This window comes from Simochromis diagramma, unplaced genomic scaffold, assembly GCF_900408965.1.
Source record: "Simochromis diagramma unplaced genomic scaffold, fSimDia1.1 OVJJ01000302.1, whole genome shotgun sequence".
Lineage (NCBI taxonomy): Eukaryota > Metazoa > Chordata > Actinopteri > Cichliformes > Cichlidae > Simochromis > Simochromis diagramma.
In genome coordinates, this window is record NW_024386792.1 from 3490129 (window position 1) to 3510138 (window position 20010).

Consider the following 20010-nt stretch of genomic DNA (forward strand, 5'->3'; position numbering starts at 1 on the left):
ACAATCTGGCCCTATTTCTTTAAAATGCGCAAATGGAGTCTTACATCCAAGCCATAAAGACACTTTGAATCCTTCTCTGCAACTACGACTTTGTGCCGGCACTTCCAAAGCTTTTCCTCAAGGTGGCGCCAGACTATCAAAAATGGGAATGACTGCTAAGCAGCCAATCATTGATTTATTAGATCAGCAGTTACAGAAAGTTGACTTTAAGACAAATGTGATGACTGACATAATAAATACAGAGAAGGAGGCAAACTGCATTGCGCTAGCAGTGTAAACATGCTTTTAAAACCTCAGTGACAGTATGATCCAACACCCCCCCCCCCCCCCCCCCCCTAAAAAAAAAACCCCAAGAAAAACCAACATTTTCTTTTCAATCATATTATATAAAAGTTGTGACCACCACAAAAGGAGCTGAATGTGAATAAAAGGAGCAGAATGACACATGTGCAGAGAGTCAGGGGGTTAAATCCAGGACACAGTGTTAGTGAGTGCAGTCACTGCAGCTGGCAGCCCAAGAAGTGGAACAGGGGGTCGGAGAATGAAGCAGGAAGGAAGGGAAAGGGAGGGTGAGACGGGAGGGTGAGGAGGGAGACTGGGGGGTGGGGATGGGAGTTGTTGTAGATGGAGGAAGAGTGCGAGCGGAAGGGTGATAGCTGGAGAGGATGACGGGAGTTAAGAGGGGCGGTGGTAAGAAGTGTGTACCCAGCTCTCAGCTCCAGGCGTCCCCTGTGGTCCTGGGTCAGGTGTGAGGGAGGGGTGAGGATGAGGGTGGAGGAAGAGCGTGGAGAGGAGGAGGAAGAGGAGGAGCCGAGGTCAGGGCCCGCAATTACACCTCAAACTGTCAAATGAGATTTACAACAGAATGAGGCTTGGAGTGCCAAATCAAATTTCTAATCAAAGACAACTTCTCCTTCCTCCACCCCCACCATCCTGCTTTCACTTTAGACAGACTGAAGAGAGGCTGTGCTCAGCTGATGGGTGGTGTGACCTGATGAGGAGAGGAAGTCAAACTGTACAACAGGAAATGAGGTAAATGAGGCTTGAAAGAGACAAGATGAAGAGCTGCCCACACTACGGGAATAAATTGTGTATTTCTGTCTCTGAAGTCTTAAGACTTATGGCTTCATCCGCGTCTTCCTGGATGAACACGAGATCAGAAATTCTTGGCCCAGTGGTCAACTAAACCTTTGTTTGGTTAGGAGCGCAATCTTGTGTATTTGGGTCAAACATTCACAATCACGCAGTAAATGCTTGGAAAAGGGCCTGACATGTTCATCCCACTGCAGGCTCCGGGTCACTTACAACTAAACCCACACCAAGACATCAGTATTGCTGATTTAGATTTAGGAGATTGTTGAAAGGTAATCTCATTACAGTTACAGGATTGAAAAAACAAAAACCCTCCAGAAATATGTAACAAATCATGTCTCGTTCAGGTGCTTACCATGATGACTGACACCCCGGCTGTGGTGGTGCTGTGCTTTGGCGCGGTGTTAAAGTGAGTCTTCAGTTTACCTGTCACCTCCATCTTCATGTTATTCTCCATGATTGCATCATCCTTGGCACACACAAACACACAATATTGAAATCCACACAGAAACAAATAACCACAGTCTCGGGCTGTGTTAATACAGATGGTGTTAGAGTACCGTGACCCATGGATGTGAGAGAACATCTTGTGCTGTGTATCGAGCCTCAGCGTTGACCTGCAGCATCTTTCCAATCAGCTCCTGCAACATTTCACAACACTAGATTAGTTCAGCTTTAAAGATAAATTTCCTTTAGACTTAAAGTCTTTTCGGGGGGGTTTTGGCCACCAGGCGGCAGTGTAACAAGAAATAAGTGCCAAATTGATATGTGACCGATGAAGGTGTTCTAGCAAACCCGTGGGCAGTGTTGCCAACTTAGCGACTTTATCGCTATGTTTAGCGAGTTTTCAGACCCCCTTAGCGTCTTTTTTTCTAAAAAGCGACTAGCGACAAATCTGGTGACTGTTTCTGGTGTTATTTGAAAATTATTTATGACGACTTTTTGACGTGAAAGCACATATCGCTCTTCTCAACAAACAGCGGGTGCCGTGGGCACCTCGCCCGTGCCAAAGCGCTCATGGGCAGAGGGTAGTCCTCCCTCAGCTGCTATCAGGGCAGGAGATGTTCACACCTATGCGTCCAAACTGCAAATGAATCGCGCATCACTGTAACGCAGTCAGTTCTTCTTTTACTGTTATGTTGTTTTGAGGATCACAAGGTTTAAAACTACTTATAAACACACACACACAAAGTAACTCCACCAGAGTGCCTTTTTCGGGTCACTTTTGCCGGTCCAAGCCCGGATAGAGAAGCAGGGTTGAAATTGTGACATTAAAAAAACAATAATTGCTAAAAGAAATTTAATTTGTAGTTCTAAATAAATCCTAAATGCATTTAGGACGTTTTTTTACTCACTTTATGTCTCTTCCACAATGTTATTTTTCTCGCCTACAACATAGGTTACAATTACATTAGCATGACTAATTATGCAAATTAGGCGATGGCGTCATTTAGCGACTTCTAGCGACTTTTAGGACAACCAATAGCGATTTTCCTTACTGAGGAGTTGGCAACACTGACTACCCGCAGGCCAAAATCATCCATGTATAGTCACATTTCAGTCCATCTGATAAATACCAATACACAGAATCAGGTGGGTGTATGCTTGAACTAATCAAGTGGACTTTGAGTTAAATTGAAAATTAAAGTGTGGAACAAGTATAAACTACAGCTCCTTGATGCTAGCTCAAAAAGTGAACCGAGCTCCATAAACTCCTATGTCAAAATATGCAACTTTACAGCAAACAGAAACATGATCTACAGTATGTTGCAAAGAGCAGTTTTGGTCACTCTAGTTATTTTACCCCTTCATAGTAACTGTGCTTGATATTACTCACTGATTTAAACACTTTTAAATCTTAAAATTAAGTGTTAGTAAGGGTTGGCAGCTGCCCCTAGATGACTGCTAGTTAGCTTCTTGCTAGTAGCCTTTTGAGTATTTTTCTGTCATTATTTGACAACTAATATTGCTTAGAGTGCTGGTAATTGTACTAAAATACTGTGCAAGAAGTAAATTACAGGACTTTATGTACTATTAGCATATCTTTGTATCTGTCTCATGCATTTATACAATTTATGGATACACCATGCTAACCAAGCATGGTGATAACTGACAGCTTTATGCTATTTGTTTCTGGAGCAGTTTATCTGTTTTAACTGCTTTATTGGGAGGAAAATAAAAAAATATTATCTCAACAAAAAAACTGGAAATGTATATTCCTGGCAAAGCTGGTTTCTGCATTGCAATAAATTATAAACATGTTCCTAAAAGAACCACTTTTTAAAATATAAATAATGACCATTTGTGCACATGTGCACTCAGGAAGTCACGTATGCATATATTGTTTCCAGAGAAATCGTGCTCTCTTAGATCTACAGCTTCATTACGCCACGCTGCCTCATGGTGTGGCATCAATAACTGTGCTCATGTCTACAGCGACAAAGCCACTGTAACACAAGTGTGTTTAATTAGCAGTTAGGTCTTGCACGCTGAGTGCCGGCTGCTACCCTAATACTTGACATTAACTTAGAGAATTGAGGGGGTTTCTGTGTCCTTCAGCAGAAAGCAGCTATTACAGGAGTCTCTACTCTTGTATACTTGAACTAAAAAAGCTGGAGGCTTGTTTCAGGCTTTTTGCAGCCAATGCAGAGAGAAGGGTAAGGATTAAACAACAGAGTGGGTAGCGTAACCCTCCAGAGTAATGTCATCTAATGAATATATATGAATTGTGTAAATCAGTGGTCCTGACCTTAGCTGAGTCAGTGATGTTGTCCCAGTAAGGACTGGGAAAGTCCAGTCGCCCTCGAAGGATTTGGTCAAATAAGTCCTCTTGCTGGTTATTCTCACTATATTGAAGGAGAAACACACACTCAGAAAAACAACTCAGAATTTATAATGCATTACTCAGCAAACGTGACATACATCTAAACTGTGAAAAAACTGAACCATCTGTATTGTACTTTGCATAATAAAATCCTTTCATTTTGAGTTTCAATTTGTGGCTACTGCCATAAACATGAAGTGCTAGAGATGACATATGGGTCACATTAACGTAAATCAAATTACACAATCCTTAGCACAGTGACTAATATCAGCGACAGCGTACAGATGTAGCAAACTGACAGTGATGAAAGTCAAACTGACAACGTGGCTGAATTTCTGCTGACAATTTAGAAAAGATTGAATTTTTTGCTCAAAGTCATAGACTGTATATTAATGACTGGCATAGCCTTCAGGACTGCAAAGTTAAGCTGCACTCGTTTTAATGGCCAGCAGGGGGTGACTCCTGTGGGTGGAAAAATAAGAAGATAGAAAAATCTGACTTCTGGCCTGGTTATGACCTATTTAATTTATAGACTCAATCTATATCTCCACTTTCTATTTTAATACTGCACTATCTCAGTTTAATAAGCTGGGGTGTCATATAAAAAGTAAATGCAAAGTAAAGCATATTTTAGGGCATGGCTAGCTTGTCATTGATATATTGGCACCAAATGAACTTGAACAGCATCCTCGCTCATTAAATCTAGGCAAAAAAGTATGGTAGCAATATATGGCATCACCTGTTATCCACCTGTGATATAGTATCTACCTTTAAAACTGAAAACCACGTCCCTCTGCATGTTTGTTTACTGAACTATGTGAACCCAGTACCTTCTAAAAGGAGGGAATCCACACAGGAGGATGTAGGTGATGACACCTGCGGCCCAGATATCCACCTTCAGGCCATAACTGTGAAATGAGGGTATGAACAGAGCCAGAAAAAGACTAAATCGTTTAAAGCAAACTCTTTCTGGACATAAAAATACAGAAAAAACATTTTGACATTTGACAAATGAAAGTTTCTAATCTGCTGTAACGATACAACAGTACATATTACCACATAAACGTGCCTGCTGCCACATACTGTATGCGTAGTTTGTCTTGCTGTATTGTACACTGGTTTAGCACAATACTAAAGCATATTGCGTCAAAGCGTCCAGCTTACCCTGACTCAGCGATGATTTCTGGAGCCACATATGTAGGAGTGCCACATACGGTATACAAGGGGCCCTCGACTACTGTAGCTAGGCCAAAGTCTCCAAGTTTCAGTGATTTGGTGCCATCTGGGTACTCAAAAACCTAGAATGAAATACTCATTTAAAGCCCACAGAGGATCTGGATTTGTTGTAAGACCCACCCCAAAACACAGCATGTTTGTAAATGCATACCAGTAGATTCTCTGGTTTAATGTCTCTGTGGACGATGTTCAAGCTGTGTAGGTACTTCAGCGCTCTGGCGAGGTTGTACACCATGATACTTGCGTCTCTCTCTGTGTATTTGGCCGAGGAGGTGATGGCGTCAAATAAATCGCCTCCCTGCAAAAATATGACAACTGTGTTTTACACAGCAAAACGAGAAATGATCCCTCTCCCCTCAGCCACCCACTCCCCCCTCAGCCTCTACTGCACCTTCACCAGCTCCATAACCAGGTATAGTTCAGAGGGAGTGTCCACCTCCTCGATCAACATGATGATGTTGGGATGTTTCACCTTCCGGAGCACAGCGACTTCATTTTCTATGAGGTGCTCCTAGGAAACACACACACACTCACTCAGAGTTGGCTAGCACCCGGTGTCTACGCTCAGTTGTTGCGCTAATAATAAAAGATCTGAGTTGTGCGTTAAACGTGAGCGAATCCTGGTGTGTCATTGTGTAAGTGTGTGAAAGTATGAGGGTAATGCGAACAAGAGTGTGAATAAACAATATCACTTAATCGAGCTTTGAGCATCAGAGGCACACAGGTGTGACCGTGCTGTGCACCAACATATGATGCCTGCTTACGTCTGACTGAAAGTGACACATGCAAAGGGAGGAATAAAAGGAGGAGGCAGAGAGGAACAGAAGTGAAACCTTTCCGCTGCACTTTGTCTTGTCGATAATCTTCAGGGCAAACTCTTTCCCCGTGGACCTGAACAGAAACAGTGCAATTAGGGGATAACACTGAACGCAGCAGTGAAGCTACAGCAGTGTCTGTAATTTAAATGAAGTGCTCGCCGGAGACGCTAGGTTATGGTTTTGCGGGAGCGCTGCGTCACATCGTTACAGGGGAGGAATTCTAGATGTAGCAAATAAACTTTGTTATGCAGAGTGTGAGCTGTGAAACCGTGCAGGCGCAGGCAAATGTTTATTCAATGACATATACACTGTATTTTGGTAAGAAACTGAGAATCTAAACTGTTTGTTTACAGTGTGTTCCCATAAGTACTTTCTAGGAAGGTGCAAGACATCATCTTGCACACACACACACACACACACACTCAACAGGCCCCTCTTTGTCACCTCCACCTCCCTGTCTGTGTGTTGACTGAGATTAAAAAGGCTAATGAAGTGAAATCACTCCTGGGTTTAATCCATGAGATATTTCTGTCTGCACAATGCCTGTCATCAGGACTCAAACGGCCTGACTGGGCAGTGACCATAATGTGACACATACTTCAATAAGCTGCACACGGGGAGGAGGGACACTGCTGTGCGTTCACTGCAGATTTCTGCCAACATTTCCAGTCTGATCGAACGGGTTTCACTTACCTCTCCACACAATCTTTGACTACAGCAAAGTTGCCATCTCCGATGACTTTGCCAATCTTGTATTTTTCACAGATGCTTGAGGCATGCGAGTGCTGGTTCCCATTAACTGCCGAGGAGAGACAAAGGCTATAAACAAGCAAGTCTTAAAGGTACACAAAACTACGCTGAAATCTAGCAGCATAGCCAGGCTTTCTTTGCCTCAGCTGGCTTGAAAAAAAGTCAAATCCAAGTCAAAGGTAACAGATATCATGCTGGTGGTTATCAGTTTTCTTTATTTAACACAGACTTTCTGTTTAAGGCTTTGTCTACTCACAGAAACAGAGTTTTGGTGTCATCTAGGAAAATTAAAGGAAGATTGCTTTAGTGTGTTGCCGGGTTAAATTTTAATCATTCTAAATTACTGGCTTCAAATAGTCTATAAGCGTAACTGATTGATTTTCTAATCTAAACTCTAGTAGTTGCAACTCCAGCAGGTGTCACACTGAGTTAAGCAGCAGAGTCTCTGTGTAAAATTACTCTGATCATACCTTCTGGACTCAGCTGATTGGTTTGCTCCTGATGATTGTTCAACGAGCCATTTATATTTGGGGAAGAGTGGTGATGTGACGGAGGGATCTGTGCAACAACAAACAACAACAGAGATAAGAGCTCGGCCTCATCAATACTCAAACTGGCAGCAAAATAACAAACAGTGTCGACAAACATAATGATCGTCGTTAAAACGCTGCTGATCTATTACTGGCTTGTTAGTGACTTTGATTACAATAAAAGGAGACATATTCATTTTCATATTTTTTCAGATGTAGACGATTTCAGATGTCTGAGTTTGACCACTTAAATGAATCATTCATTTGTTAAGAGAGTCATTTCAGCAGCTTATGTCTACATTTCTGAAATGTCAGCAATAAATGCATGCCACCAGCACTAAAGATCAGAAAAAGTTCACTCCCCATCATGCACAGCAGTGCTTACATACCGCACTGAGCCATAATGTGCATTACCTTACAGTGAGGATCTATTTTTAGGTAGCCCTCTGAAGCAAAATTGAACGTGGGACAGTGTCAAGGTCCCTTTTATACGTAGATACATAAAAAAGCTTTTTACTTTGATAAATGACTTTATCTGACTTAGTGGTGCCAAACTAATGTGGATGGATAACTCTGGGCTCACAGAGGAACTGCGCAAAGGTGGAGGAGGTTAGCCAGCTGGCTGGATCATTCAGAAATGACAGTCTGGGACTAACACAGATTTACAGGAGAATCCATCAATAAAGCAGATTATTATCTTAAAATCTAGTGAAAACACATCAGGCAGCTACGACATAGCCTGCGAGTCATACATGACTGACAGTCAGTGGCTTGATAAATTCATTTGATGCTGATTTATTCTGTTTCAGGGTATGTAGGTTGTACATCCTTGCCTTATCCCTAGCTTTGCAATAACACCACTAGCAGCACTAATTTGGATTTAAAGTCTCAGAGGCAGAGCTACACTGAAATCAGTGTATTCAAGCTAATCCACTGGTTAACGGGTACCAGTGAGCCAGAAAAATGCAGGAAAGACGGCTATATGTTAGCAAATGCAGCTGGAATATAGAGATTTAAAACATTTTTAGGTAAAATGTAAATAAAAGCAGAATGCAATCATTTTAAAATCCCCATAAACTGATATCGTATTCTCAATAGAACGAAGAAAGCAAAAAAACTAAGACTTTTTGCTCTTTCACGAAAAATAGTGACTCATTTTGAAATTGATGGCATAAACATGTCTGGAAAAAAGTTCGATCAGAGGCGACAAAAGGCTGGAAGCAACATTTTGTAACTAATTAGGTTACTGTAACTCACATGGCTGGTAATGAAAAAAGCATCTGAGAAACTGTTCACCGTGCCATCCACAAACACAAGTTAAAGCTCTGTCATGCAAAGGAGACAACATATCTGAATATGATTCAGAAACACTGCTGTTTTCTCTGGGCTAAAGTTTATGTAAAATGGACTGGGGCGACCTGGAAAACTGTTCTGGGGTCAGGTGAATCAAAATCTGAAGTTCATTTTGTAAAACATGTAATCCTGTAAGGAAAGATTCCTCTCCTAACAGTCCAGCAGCTGGTCTCCTCAGATCACAGATGTTTACGCCTGCTGTTAGAAGAAGAGGGCTTATCCCAACTCTTTTTGAGATTTAAAGCGACCTAATTTTTTATTATTTTAATGGCAATATGGGTTTATGAGGTTTGTGTTTTAGCATTATTTACATTTTACAAGGCATCACCAACATTTTGAGTTAGTGCTGTAAAAATATATTAAATTATATACTGGATGTAAACATTTCTTTACCTTTAAAGCAGTTTTAACTTTGTGCTTATCTGCATCTTATCTAGACAGTTTCACTAAAGGCGCTTGTTTGGTCTCAACCAGGACGAAGTGAAGGAGTCAGTGTCAACACAAATGTGACACACGCCCTGAAATTCTGCAGCATTATGAACTAAACTTTAACAAAGTCTGTCAGTGTTCTTTTGCAGTATTGTGTGTGTCTCGAGTGACTGTCAGTGTGAGCCCATGCATATATACACAGTACACTGTATAAAGAGAATCGCTGAGACTTTGTGGGTTCTGGTGCAGCAGCAAACTGTGGGTGTCTTGTTACTGTATAAAATGCATTGGATACACAGTCTTACCTTAAAACTGGGGGTGGTTCGAGGGCTGGTAGGGGATGGAGTAGAGGACTTGGTGGACTTGTGGGCTGAAATACCATTTACTGTGCAGAGAGAAGGAAAAACAGGGCAAGAGTCAGTGGGATTATGAGTTCATCATTCAGAGCGTAGTAGTCTTAGTTTAGGAGTAATGCACAGCTTTGAGGAGAATCCATCAATAAGTCAGGCAGTGACTTAATAAACATGTTTGCAGCAATATATACTTTTGAGATGTTTAAAACTGCCAGTGATACCAGTGCTAAAAGATAACCCGTGGTTATCCAATGCAAACTGTATCACACTAGCATACTATGCACTTGGTAGTAAAGTGAATCGTCAAACAGCCCCCCCTGTGACTCACTCACAAATTCGCAAGTTCTTTTTTAGCAGGTTGCAGATTCTCCCCATGAGGGGGAGGTGTGTGGTCATTTTGAGACTCCTCTACACTTTTAGTACCTACAAAAATACCATTATTCTTTCACTCTAACCTCTACATGAGAACAAATCAAACAAAAATAAGTGAAAGCACTCTCACCACAGGTAACGAGGCTGAATGATTGCAGAATTGCAGATTGCAGTCTAGGCTGATGCCCCTAGTACTGATCACTTTGGTTTATGTAGACACAATACATTAAAAAAAATGTATTGATTGATCATAAAAGTGAGTTTTTTGTAAATTTGCCTGAAAATTATCATTAGATTTCACACGTTTGCATATACTTTATCACTCTTTAAAACAAGAGCACACAGCAGGGACGAAATCCTCTGTTGTTTGAGTGATTCATTCTCTCAAGAACAGTCTATTTCTGCTTCGCTCTCTATCGGCTGCTGGCACAAATACAGAGCCATAATGCGTCAAACTTTAACTCACAGTCATTCATCTGCATAAACCCAGCCGAGCTGAGGAAAATCATTTCACACTGCCTACAGGCTGCATCTTTGCACTCACATTTCAGAGTTTAACTTTTTAATTGAATTATAAACTCAAAGTGTTTCTTCCTAAAGGTACTTCAAAATCAGTGCCTCAGAAGGCAGTTTACACAACATGACATTAGCCTGTAGATAACAAGCTATTTTCTCAGCATCTCATCTGCAGCTATTCATTTAGATTAGAATTGAATTATCACAGACGAGAACTGTTTCCTTTCAGAAGCATTCTTCAGTTGTTCATTTCTAGCAGTCAAGAGAGTAGTAGGGTATCTGTGCTAATGTGCTACTCATGTTTAGCTTTCTGTGCAGACACGGTATTATCAGTTCATGGCTCTGCAGCAGCTGGCTCTCTAACAGGTAGTTGGGTAGAGTTCAATGCATCTAATTGGCCTCAGAAGAATGAGGGAGAGAAAGAGGGTCAAAGTACAGAAATGTGTCTTGTTTAAATACACTGATCTGAGATCTGAGGAGCTACAGAGGAAACAGCTAACAGTGCTAAAAATAGAAAGAAACACAAACCAGTGTTCCTATTTTTGGCTCTGATTTTCATTTAACACTAGAGGACCAATTAGTGGAAGACTGAATGTTAAGAAAACTGCTTTATTTCATAGACTTGGTTTTAGCAAGCTAAAGTAGCTAATAGTAGCTAAAACAGTCAAGTCCGTTATGTTTAGAAAATTTTGTGTTTGCTCCCTAGTTTGAATTCTCAGTTAGATTTTTTCCCAGCATAACTGCAGTCTTTGTATTTGGTTGTAAATGTGTTGTCATATTGGATTTGGCTCCCCATTCATATGCTATGGTTAAGCTGCTAATGATTAGTTTATCATTAACCATCATTCACAGGTAAAATTAAAACATATATGAATGTCAAGTATGGGGTGATGCTAAGACTAGACAATTTTAAGAATAGAGTAAAGGTGAAGCTTCAGTAATCAGTAATTATTCAGATTATGTCATTCAGAATTATACAGGGTGCCACGCCTGTCAGCTAAGAACAGGAAAGTGAAGCTGCAATTCACTCTGGTTCACCAAAATTGGTCAATAAAAGGTTGGAAAAACGTTGCCCGGTCTGATGAATCTTGATTTCCGCTGTAACATTTGGATGCAGTGATGGATCCTGACCTGTATAAATACATCATGGTTGTGGTGGTGTGTAATAGTGTGGGGGATATTTTCTTGGCACACTGTGGGTCCCTTAGAACCAACTGAGCATTGTTTAAATGCCACAGCATACCTGAGTATTGTTGCTGATCATGTCCACCCCTTTATCACCACAATGTACTCCTCTTTCAAAGGGTATACTGATTCTAGCAGGATAACGCACCATGTCTCAACACTCAAATCATCTCAATCTGTTTTCCTGAGCGCGACAATGAAGTCACTGTAGTCACATGGCCTCCGCAGCCTTAATTCAATACAGCATCTTTGGAATGTGGTGGAACAAGAGATTGGCATCATGTAGGTACAGCCAACAAATCTGTAGCAACCATGTGATGCTATCATGTCAATCTGGAGCAAAATCTCTGAGGAATGTTTCCAGCAACTTATTGAAACTATGCCACAAAGAATTAAGGCAGCTCTGAAGTCAAAAGAGGGTCCAATAGAGTAGTAGCAAAGTGTAACTAATGATGTAACTAACCCCAGAGCTACAGGTCGGCTGAACACAGCTTGTCCACAAAGAAAACAAACCTACCTGAGGTCCCAGTAAAAATCTGCAGATTGTTGTATTTTGGTGTTTTTTAATCCATTAATTTTTTATGATATGCTTCCTACAGTACCACAGCAGATCTTGGGGTTTATTCACCTGCCAACAAAACACTTGCTAACAGAGTAATAAAACATGAAGCAGTTGTGAGCAACACTGAGGATAATCCTGGATCATTTATGGGGGAATCAAGCTTAGCTTTTTTCTAATAAATTTCGACTCAACAGGTAGATTCTACATCAGGTGTTTTACTCTTTGACATTTCACTTTTGCGGTAAAAGCTCCAAATGGTTATCAAAATGGTTTAAAAGTTAAATATTATTGTACAAATATGAAGATTACCCCTGAAAACGTTGGGACAGCAGAGTCACTGCTAATTATATAAAATCTCAAACTAACAAAAATCATTTTATAACATAGACGTGAGCACAACAGATTTCACAGCACAGCATGTTAAGCCTCACCTGGGGACTTGACTGGGGACTGTGTGGTGGAGAAGTGGGCAGATCGCCTTGCTACATAACATAAAGAAATACAATGCAGAGCATTCAGCTTAATGTAGCATCTCTCAACACAGCACACAAACTGCTCAGAAACTATGGCCAGTTTACATTTAAGCTGCTAAATAATCATTGCCTATGTTGGCTTTAGTCGAATGGGATTTTTTTTTACGTGTGAAATATTTTCATACATACTATATGCTGCAATAACTTGCAAGAACTGACTTTGCCTGGATGGCAGACGTATGAGGTGGGAATCACCACACATTTTTATAGACTATTATTTTTAAAATGATTGTGCAACACGTGCCTCCTACCTGCACCGGGGGACTTGCTACGTCGTGAAACTCCAGGGCTTTTAGCCGTCCGGTTTGGAGTAGCAGAGCGGCTGTATGACGACTTTAGCACTCTGCATTCTGGGAAAACAACGCAGTTAAAGTCACCACAGCATTCAAACCACTAATGATACTCCCTGGAGTCTGTGAAGCAGGACAGAACTTGTTTGTTCATGAAAAACTGCACAGGTTTACAGATTTGTGCATATCAGTACCTGCTACACACCAGCCTTTCATAACTGCAGTAATAGATAATCATTTTGTACACTCTATTTCTATTGCAGTCCAACACATACATTCAAATCATCCAGAGTGCAGTGTGACCCATAATGTATATCAGCAGATGCAGAACCTGGAGGAATAAAGCAGTTCTAGCTATGAAATAAAATATTAAACAAAATCTTTTTCCAGGACCAACAAATATAGTTTCCAAACTGATTTGTGCTTCATGACTTAAAAGCTAACCTGCTTACATCTGATTACCCACTTTCCTCTCCTCAGTCACAGGGTATGTCCTGGACCTATCTTCTGTACTCTCAGCAGAGTGCAGTGTGCCTTTTTATGTACCTTCAAAGACCTAATTCTTACAAGTGGAGCACAGCAGTCTAAGTGGGACAAAAGCTCTGAACTATAACTGCATACAGGCAAACCACCATCAGTTAACGTGTAGTGTGTCAGGATATGCCTCCCTGTTGTTAAGCCAACCTGACCAAACAACACAAATATCAAACAGGATGTCAGTATTTTGGACTGCAACTAAATTAAACTTCCTCTTCTTCCCATGAGGTTGTTCAGTCTTGGCTGAAGTTATGTGCAGCTATGACAGTGAATGCATAAGCTGATTATACAGGTCATATCCTGTAAGTGTCCTCTAAAACTTTCTGCATAATAAAATACAGAAGTATGCAAGACGTGCATAACTTATGTACAACACATACAGTACAGAACATTAAAGTGGGATTTTTACAAACACATGGACTTGACATGCCATTCAAAAATTAAAATAAAATAAAAAACAAGAATGCAACCTTCTTCCCTTTTTGACAAAAAGGATGTGTGTTTAAAATATGCAACACCATTTTCAATTTATTATATAGCTACAAACCCAGTTTGACAGAAGCTGGGATGCTGTATAACATGTAAATTTAAAAAAACAGAACGTGATGATTTGTAAATCTCTGAACTCCATATTTTATTCACAACAGAACATAGAAAGCATACCAAATATTTAAACTAAGACATTTTACATTTTCATGAAAAAATGCTCCGGATGCTGGAGAAGTAAAAAGTGAAAGAGCAGCCAAAGCTCATTTAAAATGGACTTGGACAAAGTGGTAAAATTTTCAGCAGTTCAATGAATTGAAATGTGAAATTCTTTTTGAAAACATGGATGTTGCATCCTCTGGCTTAAAGGCGAACGAAATCATCGAGCTTGTTATCAGGACTCCGTTCAAAAACCTGACTGCTGGTCTATGGAATTAGTATCTTGAACATGTTAAAAGTCATATACAGTTTTTGGATGAACAAACACTCCCATCCAGATGATGCCTTTTTCAGGGACCTTGCATATTTAAGCAAGATAATTCTAAAACGAATGCTAATTTATTACAACAGCATAGCTTCATAGTAGAAGAGTCCGGGTGCTGAATCAGCCTCCTGCAGTCCAGATCTTTCCCCAGTTGAAAACATTTGACATTACATTTCTTAAAATGATACATTTTCTCATTTGATATGTTTTCCATGTTCAAAATTCCAATCAACAATAAATCACATATGGCATTGCACAGGAAAACACACAGCATATCTTGATGTCAACTTTTCAAAAGGAAGGAGCGTTTCATGCAGCTGCAGGAGAACAAATAATGGGTTAAGAATGTCATGCACACACATGACACACACATATATACAGACATATGTTTGGTTAGTGTTAGTCAGGCCTACCAGTTGTAAAGGCTGTGGAAGCCTTACCACTGTGATCCAGCACAAAGTCATCTTGGGCATAGCGAAACTTCTCTGGTCCGCACGCTATGAAGACATCATCATCTCCGAAGAAGTCCTGCAGGCAAGTAATCTGGAGACAAAACAGTAAATATTAAGGAGTGATGAAAAATGCGGATATCACATTTTTCAGATCTAAATCCTCATTGAAGTATTGATTTCCACACCATTTAATCTGCTTTAGCCTGTGCCACTGCAAACCACTATGCAACCCACATTTTCACACTATGCCTGAGTATTAAATACCTTTTCTGTTCTGTATGGATCTTGCTGCCACTTTCCAGATATACACAACTACAGGCCAATTATAAATAGCAGATGGAAATAACAGTGCTCTTTTGAATGCAGTGACCCTGACTGAACAATGTTTGTGTCTTGCATCAACTGAACTCATCCAAATCTAGAAGAAGTTAAGAACTGTTATGAGTAATGATTTATTACATTTATTACAGTAAAAGATACAAGATGCCTTTTAAGACAAGCTGGATTTCCCAATTCATCCTGCCAAATGTGCCATTTCCAGAAACTTCATTAGCTCTAAGTTTAGTAGTAATTGTATTTAGTAATTTAGTAGTAAACCAGAACAGGTTTTAGCTACACGTTTAACTGCAGTGCTTTTAGATCTACACACTGTGCAATCAGCTAAATAAAACAGGCCAACAAGCACGACAAGGTCAGAATCTCTCCTGACACCCAGAATACTGCAGAGTTAATGCAGAGTCTTGAGAGGGAAGCAGTACAGTTCGAGGTTGTGCCGCAGGGTAATTTCTCTTCCTTCTTCTATTCTGTCTCACACCGTGGTTGTCATTTTCTCTGCAGCTCAGAGCACTTTTTGTTTTACACCCACCACCACCCACCCCTGGAGACGGAAACAGAAGCTACTTTTAAGCTACACTGAGTCGTGCCCATACACACACACACACACACACACACACACACACAATCCCTCTGTTGCTGTAGGTGGACAAGTAGGAAGATAAAGGAGCAAAATATCCGTTCATTATCCCTCCCACCACTGCATGCATGTGTGCCCACTCGCTGGCAGTCATATGAGTTGTGTCCACACACACACACAGACACACACTTTTGCAAATAAGAGGTGGGGTACTGCATGGCTAAAGACTGTGGGCAGATGGATCCTCTAGAGGAGATTAGGGGTTGACACAGCGGGGAAAGTGTATTTGTGTGTGTGATGGCCGACAGAGGAACAGGTGGTGCAGAAAAGCAGAATGGCCACTGAAGAGGGTTAAAAAATTAAAAAAAAAAAGCAGAGATGGAAGCTGACATAAAATAAGTTAGAAGTGGAGGAGGAGTAAAAACTTACAATGATGAAAAGTATAGTGTTTGACATAAATTCATAAACTCAGTTACTCGTGTATTAGCAATAAGTGAGACGCACAACGTGTCTGCAATCAGACAGTCTGAGTTCAGAATGAAAAATTCAGTATCTGTGACTTTCTTATAGTGAATGCAATTTCTTTTCAACTTTTATGACAACCAACGACCTCTTTTACTGGCAAAACTGAGGAGCAGTGCTGCTGTGGGGAAAATGTCTGCAGAATTCATGTCCATGCTTAACTGTGGCAGATTACTGAAGATTTGACATAGCTGAAGTGAATGTCATTCTTTAGACAGGCTCTCACTCAGGAATTTGGCAGCTGATCCTCACACTGTACAGTGTAAGCACAGGTGTTAGCACCCGCCCCAGGGAGCGTCCGATGCGTGTCAAAAATGGACTGTGGTGGACTACGAACTCTCACGCTTCTGCTGCATGAGGATATTGGGTAACGTTTCCACTTGACCTCTGACCTTGATCCTCATGGCCTGCTGTTTCCTTCGGTGTGCAGACATCATGAGTGATGACACTTTGCTGCATTTTTGCTGTGTCATTTGTTTAAGGACAACGTGAGACAGCAAAGCACAGACTGCTGAGGTGAGCAGCGAGCACCGTCCTCTGGCAGGGGAGCCACAAACTGGGATGACATCAGCAGCGAGAGGGCTTTAGTGACCGCTTATAACAACAGTTTGTCATTTTGTGAAACGCTGTGGTGGAGACTCAGTTCATGTGAATTTTCTCACCATACTCAAACCTGTTGCACAGTCCAGTAAACTCTTTAATCACAGGCTATTCAGCTTAAAATGACCTTGACAGAATTGTTCTACCTCACTAATTCACGTGTTATATCATAAGCAAACAAGATACACATGTCAGTGCCCTTGGAAGCTTGTGATATTATTTAAATATTGTCTTAGAGTTTAACTTTTAAACTGAGTAATGAGAGTGACTGGAGTGATATTTATTAAACATCTTGCATCAAGCTAATATAATAAAAAAAAAAAGGCTAGCTTTTGTATTATGTTATAATAAAGTTGTGATTTTCATTTACTATGTAGTACAGCTGTGTGACTGCAGCACTTCGGATGTAAAATAGCTGCCTCGCTCTGTGTTGGCAGCTCACTGAGACTGGCCAATTAAAATCAGCGGTTCTACTTGGTGGACAGGAGCTAACCATCTCCTGGCTGCAGCTTCAAACACACGAGGTACAGATAAATGTTCTCATTTAAATGTCATGCATGCAAATAATAAGCACATTTCACAATATAGAACTACAGCCTCACATTACATGATGCCTCTTTTTCACTTGTGCAAAGAGAGTGGATGATAAATTACATCACAATAACCTAAAAATTTCAATCTAAAATTGAAATCTGTGCCTTAATGCCCCAAGACCTACTTGTCCCATGTGCCCTCTGAGGCAGTGGGCTTATTTATGAAGAAGGCAGACTGGAATATTATACATCACTGTTGAAAAGGCTCGTGGCTGCACACTCATTTGCTTTCACCCCTACGCACACCTCTCTCTGCAAGGCTAGCACTGCTGGGGCCTATGATAAAGTACTCTTCAGCTGCTCTGTGACGCCCGGGGGGAATGCAAGGGAATTGAGACAAATTGTGGCTGTATGGATACATTTTAAACAGGCATAAAAAAAAAAAAGAAGAGGTCAAGTGGTTAAGAACTTAAGTTAAAGAGCAACGGAGGTTGTGTTCTGTGTTTGTATTGATTTTCTTTTTTAAATTGAAAGCAGTTTAGAAATTTATTATTTATTTGCAATTTATTAAAAAGTGACTGACTTTATATTAAATAAAAGACCATGAAAAGTCAATTGAAGAACAGTTTATTTAATATTTTGGATTTTCTTTTTTCAAGACAGAGGGAACAAGGGATAATGCATCGTTATATGATGTGAGTCAGAAACTACACAACGCCAACCTATAATATCACTTAGTGTATTATAAATCAGACCATAATTTATAAAATGAAGTCATATTAGATCAGATTAGGAATGTTTACTAACTGAAAACTCCGTTAATTTTCCTCACAGACTTCAAAATAACTTCTTTTTTTTCAACCAGTTTAAGTTTAAGGCAGTCCTGCATTGACTTTACTTTCACACCATCATCTTTCTTCAGCACAGTGATTGAAATACAGGCTTTTAGATTTATATCAAGGTTTTACAAAAGTATTTCATACACTTCTAGGACTTACAGGTATTTTTTATACATTGCCTCCCATTACCATGGGTTCATAAGTAACTGGACAATTCACTGAAAAACTGTTCCCTTGTAATGTGCCATGATAAACTAAGCAGATGAAAGACCTGAAGTTGACTCGAAGTGCTGAACGTCAATCTGGTGGTTTTTACTGGAACTCTCACTATGAGGTCCAAAGAGACGTCACTGCGAGTAAAGGAGGCCATCATTAGGCTGAAAAACCAAAATAAACCAATCAGAGAGATAGCAAAAACTTTAGGAAGTGGTCAGATCTACAATCTAAAACATGCTTAAAAAGAAGCCATGCACTGGCAAATTCAGAGACCTGGAAGATCCCAGAAGACGGCTAAAGTGGATGATTGCAGAATTATTTCCTTGGTTAACAAAAATTCCTTCGCAAAGTTTACCTAAGTCAATGCTCTTGAGGGGATATCACTTCCAAAGCCTACAATCAAGAAACGCCTTCATGAATGGAAATAAAGAGGGTTTACTGCAAGGTTGTTAAGGCCAGATTAGCATTCGTCCAAAAAACATTTAAAAAGCCCAGCACAGTTCTGGAAAAGGTGAAACCAAGATTAAATTTTACCAGCATGATGGGAAGGAAAAGTATGGAGAGGGAGAGAAACAGCTCATGACCTGAAACATACCACATCATCTGTGAAAAATGGCAGAGGCAATGTTACGGCACGTATAACTGCCAGTGGAACCAGGGCACTAGATTTAGATAGAAGTACCAGGATGAACTGTGACGTGCACAGGGCCATACTCTCTGCTCAGATTCAGCCAAACGCTGCAAAACTGATCTGACAGTGCAAATGGATGATAACCCAAAGCATACTGCAAAAGCAACCTAAGAGCTTCTTAAGGCAAAGAAATGTGATATTCTTCAATGGTAAAGCCATTCACCTGATCTCAACCCAACATAGCATGCATGAAGACAAAACTGAACGCACAAAGACTCACAAAGACACAAGAACTGAAGGTGGCGGCAGTAAACGCCTAGAAGAGCATCTCAAAGCAGGAAACAGTGTTTGGTCATGTCCAGATTTGGGGGAGTGGTCCGAGTGGTCCTAATTTCTGAACAGTTAATGCAATACATTTAATAAACTCCTTAAATTTAATTCAACCTGCACATTGACTGCATATTGACTCATTGTTTTTAAAGTCCTCTGTGGTGGTGTACAAATGTAAAATTACAGGACATCTCCACAGTTTAACAGAAGGGACCACTAGAAGCAAAAGTAACACAAAATTGCTTAAACTAAAGTCAACCAGCAGCTTGCTTCAGTGATGCAGAGGCTGATATGAGGATGTGCGTATGCTGTAACATCACAGCGGGATGTCGTTACCAAAGCACACTTCTAAGAAGACCCAGGTGTTATAAATCATATGAAAGAACTGCACAGAGTGGCCTGAAGATGAGACAGAAAAGCAGGCAATTTACTGACAACAGTAAAAAAACAGTCATACTAATCCAATCAGCTGCTCCCTCCTCTGCCTGAGTCTCCTGCAGTGCCTGATGTCAGCATTACTTATCTGTTGAATTTTTTAAGTTTCTTATAAACGAAATTTCTCACTGAAATGTGAAAGTGCTAAATATTAAAGCTTAAATACATTTCATATCACATTATAAAGCA

General features: G+C 40.4%; 1 protein-coding gene across 7 annotated transcripts in view; it reads right to left on the reverse strand.

The window, feature by feature from the left end:
- dclk2a (doublecortin-like kinase 2a) overlaps positions 1-20010 on the reverse strand; it is a 46924-nt gene that overhangs the window by 5429 nt on the left and 21485 nt on the right. For 3 of the 7 annotated variants that reach the window (XM_040023852.1, XM_040023851.1, XM_040023855.1), the window contains 14 exons: positions 14764-14893; positions 12805-12903; positions 12452-12502; positions 9338-9417; positions 7191-7278; positions 6664-6769; positions 5986-6043; positions 5544-5663; positions 5304-5450; positions 5081-5214; positions 4747-4824; positions 3842-3938; positions 1653-1733; positions 1448-1561 (listed from right to left, as the gene is read on the reverse strand). In XM_040023852.1, coding sequence (XP_039879786.1) covers positions 1448-1561; positions 1653-1733; positions 3842-3938; positions 4747-4824; positions 5081-5214; positions 5304-5450; positions 5544-5663; positions 5986-6043; positions 6664-6769; positions 7191-7278; positions 9338-9417; positions 12452-12502; positions 12805-12903; positions 14764-14893 — 1383 coding nt within the window. Of the gene's footprint in view, positions 1-705; positions 842-873; positions 1562-1652; positions 1734-3841; positions 3939-4746; positions 4825-5080; positions 5215-5303; positions 5451-5543; positions 5664-5985; positions 6044-6663; positions 6770-7190; positions 7279-9337; positions 9418-12451; positions 12503-12804; positions 12904-14763; positions 14894-20010 lie in introns of those variants that run through there. The other 4 variants (XR_005694778.1, XM_040023856.1, XM_040023853.1 and 1 more) reach the window with 4 other exon arrangements.